Below are 3,598 nucleotides of genomic sequence, written 5' to 3'. Positions count from 1 at the left end.
ATGGTTCATTTTGTTAGACTGCAACTTGAGAAAACAACAGGAAGTGCTACTATGTGCTAAATTTCTGGTAACATATCACATAAACAGTAGGTAAATTTGTGAGAACATATCACATGTTCTCAACAACATATATGACATTTCAGCTTACACAAACACAATTTGAGTAAACCAAAATAACCAGTAATTTATTAATATGCTAACAGAGTGACGTAACCAGCAAAAGGACATAACCAGAGTGACATATCTAGTAAAATCACTAGTCCAAAGTAAGAAAATCACTAGTACAGCAGTTTAGTTCCGTATTTTTGCATAAGTTCATCACACAATAGGTACTATATGACCAGAGTGACATAAGGAACAAAAGGACATAGCAATTCAGTAATATGCTAACAGAAAATCACTACTCCATCATATCACATCTTTGATTTTTTCTTGGATTGCACATTCTGTTTTTTGGTAGCCTTCCTCTTCCCACCATTTGATCCTGCTTGTGCTTGAACTTCTCCTATGCTTTTAGCTTGCTGGCTTGATCTGATTTGAGCATCAGTGTTTGCTTGCTGTTAAAAAAATATGAGAGTACATAAGCATGTGAATGCACAAGTGATTAAGAAAAAGCAAAACTATTTGAAACAAGAGAGTGAACTTGTATTTACCTTAGATGACTTCATTTTCCTGCCTGTTTTCTTCAGGAAGGCATTCTTCTTCTTCCCCTTTTCAGGATTCTTGTGGCAACCTGTCTTGTTGTGCCCCTTGTGGCCACACATGCTGCAAGTAATTTTAGTGCCATGCTTTGACATTTTCTTTCCTTTTGGTGCTTCTCCCTCTTCCCTCTTCCTGTCATTATTCCTAGGCCTACCTGGCATACTCACATACCCAGGTGCTTGTGGTCTAGGTTTGTCAGAGATAGGCCATCTCTCTTGTCCTTCTACTGGCTCCAAGCAGTGCTCATATATCTTCTTAAATTGCTCAACTGAATAGCATTTGTGAATGAAGTCAGCTATGTTTCTTCCACTCTTGTATATGGCACTGATGGCATGGCAACAAGGCATCCCTGCTAGCTGAAAGTAACCACAAGAGCAAGTCCATTTGTCCAAGTTCACTGTATAGCTCCTTCCTCTGCCACTGACATGTTTCACCTCAAACCCTTCCTTGCCATTCCAGAGCACATCACAGAACTGAGTCATTTTGATGGCCACCTTAAGCTTCTTGAAAATGTTTGGGCATATATCACTAGATGTCCACTTTTCACTTTTGCTCCTATTTTCTTGGACTCTAAGTGTCATCTTGTGTCTAATCTTCTCTAGCATAGAGATGATAGGATAGAATCTGGCCTCAACTATAGCATTGTTAAAGGACTCACATAGATTGTTATCAACTGAGTCACAAAGGGACCCAACAGGAAAAAATGCTCTTGCCCAATGCTTAGGCTCTGTCCTCATTATGTCCCTTGCACCTTCAGGTGTATCTTGAGCTAACTTGGCCTTCCTATACATGAAATCTTCTCTATTTGCAGCCTTGGCAATTGCCCAAAATTTCTTTTGCAGAGCATGCTCTCTAAACTTTTTTTTCCAGTTAGCATAGATGTGTCTAGCACACATTCTATGTTGTGCCTTTGGTACGTAGTTTTGCATTGCATTGATAAGGCCCTACATTGAAGTTGCAAAAAATATATTACAATAGGTACATAGGACAAATGTAGATGGGACAAATTAACCTAGCCTAAAAAAGTGTACCTAGCATAAAAGTGAGTCGGTCACGCTTCTACAAGGCGAGTGAACCTAAGCAACCTACCATAAAAGTGAGTAGGTCACGCTTCATCAAGGAGAGTGAACCTAAGCAACCTACCATAAAAGTGAGTACGTCATGCTTCGACAAGACGAGTGAACCTAACCAACATAGCATGAACCTAAACAAACTAGTAATTAATAGGATATCACTAACAAGTAAATAATTAACAAAAAGCCAATATGGACAACTATGTGAACAACATACCTTCTGTTGATCTGATATGAACACCCATCCTTCACCTTGATCATTAATATCCAAGTCCTTTATCAAAAGGCCAACAAACCACTCCCAAGATTCACTAGTTTCTTTCTCCACTACTGCCCAAGCTACTGGATACATTTGATTATTAGCATCTCTACCAATAGCACATAGAAGCTCACCTTGACATGCTCCTTTGAAAAAACAGCCATCAAGCCCAATAACTCTTCTGCAAGCTTTAAAACCCTTTTTCATAGCATTGAAGCATACATAGAAGCTTTGGAAAATATTTTGATCCATGTACTCAGGGTTCAAGCCAACAAGGATTGTGCTCCCAGGATTGCTCCTAAGTAGTTCAAGCTGGTAGTCGAACACCTTGGTGTACTCATCTTTCAGTCCGGCAAGTAGCTTCTCTGACACTATCTTCTTAGCAGCCTTGCACTTTGATGTTGAAACATCCGCAAAGAAATCTTTCAGAACCGTGGCTTTAATGCTATCAATTTTCCATGTCGGATTGGCTCTTAAGATGTGCTCATATCTCCTAGCAATAACTTTTGCTGTGACAAGGTGATTGTCTCTGTTAGGTGCACACTCATGTTGATCTTCATATGTGATCACCTGAAATCTAGAACACCTGCTACTATAAGCACCATATATAGTCCACGGACATCCAGGCCATCCACACTTAGCCCTGATCCTCCCTTCTTCTGACTTCATGAAGTTTATACTTCTAAATGTCAGAAGTCCATATTTTATTAGTGCCTTCCTCATCTGTTCCTTGCTCCTGAAAACCATTCCCAAGCAGAATAGTGGAATATCTACCTTAGGGTTGTACCTAGGGAACTTAGTTTTCCTCCTAACAAATTCTCCTTCATGATCACTTTCCTCATCATATGAGTAATCTTCATCATCTAAGTCAAAGTGGTCTTCTCCTACCACTTCTTCCACATTTGCCACTAGATCTATTGGAACAACACCAGATGGATTTCTCTAAGCCCATCTCTTTGAGTCTCTAATTCTCTTCTTAAAAGCCTTTGCTTGTTCCCTTAGTTCCACATATTCCTCTTCCAGTCCACTGTCATCACTTCCTGCCACATAATCACTATCATCCTCCTCACTGTCTGAAACTGTAGAGCCATTGTCATCATTGTCATGTTCTTGTGTTTGTTGAGCTGCTGCATTACCACTATCTATTACTGGATTAATGACCTGAGAGCTATATATCTGAACCTGAGAACTTTGTATCTGAAATTGGGAACTCAATATCTGAACTTGTGAAGTTTCAGTCCTCTGTTTCCTACAGAAATTGTGATTTGTAGGGCTGCTAATCACCTGGGTAATAACAGCACTCTCATTTGGTTCGAGCACATTTTCTATTGCGGTCAATGATGATGAATCCACACTAATTATTTGCACATCATCATCTGCAGTTATGACTGCATCTGGTTCTACATCAGTCTCTCCTTCTAAATCATTGTCCATCTCATTTTCAAAATCACTACCACTGTCACTTGCACTCTGATCATCTTGCTCCCCAAAATACTCCACATAGACCTCAGCCACTCCTCCATCAGTTATATATTCAGACATCTTCATACAACCAGCATCATCA

The 3,598-nt window shown here is 39.7% G+C and overlaps 1 protein-coding gene across 1 annotated transcript; it reads right to left on the bottom strand.

Moving 5' to 3' along the window:
- Window positions 1–413: 413 nt before the first annotated feature.
- Window positions 414–2,921, bottom strand: LOC125518873. Its single transcript, XM_048683750.1, has 3 exons — window positions 1,993–2,921; window positions 654–1,646; window positions 414–557 (listed from the first exon to the last, which is right to left on the bottom strand). The coding sequence occupies exons 1-3, from the start codon at window positions 2,779–2,781 to the stop codon at window positions 414–416; spliced, it is 1,926 nt and encodes a 641-aa protein (XP_048539707.1). The 5' UTR covers window positions 2,782–2,921.
- Window positions 2,922–3,598: the final 677 nt, after the last annotated feature.

The sequence above is a fragment of the Triticum urartu genome, chromosome 7, assembly GCF_003073215.2.
Source record: "Triticum urartu cultivar G1812 chromosome 7, Tu2.1, whole genome shotgun sequence".
Classification (NCBI taxonomy): Eukaryota; Viridiplantae; Streptophyta; class Magnoliopsida; order Poales; family Poaceae; genus Triticum; species Triticum urartu.
The sequence above is the reverse complement of the archived record's forward strand: the minus strand, read 5'-3'. Positions and strand labels throughout refer to the sequence as shown.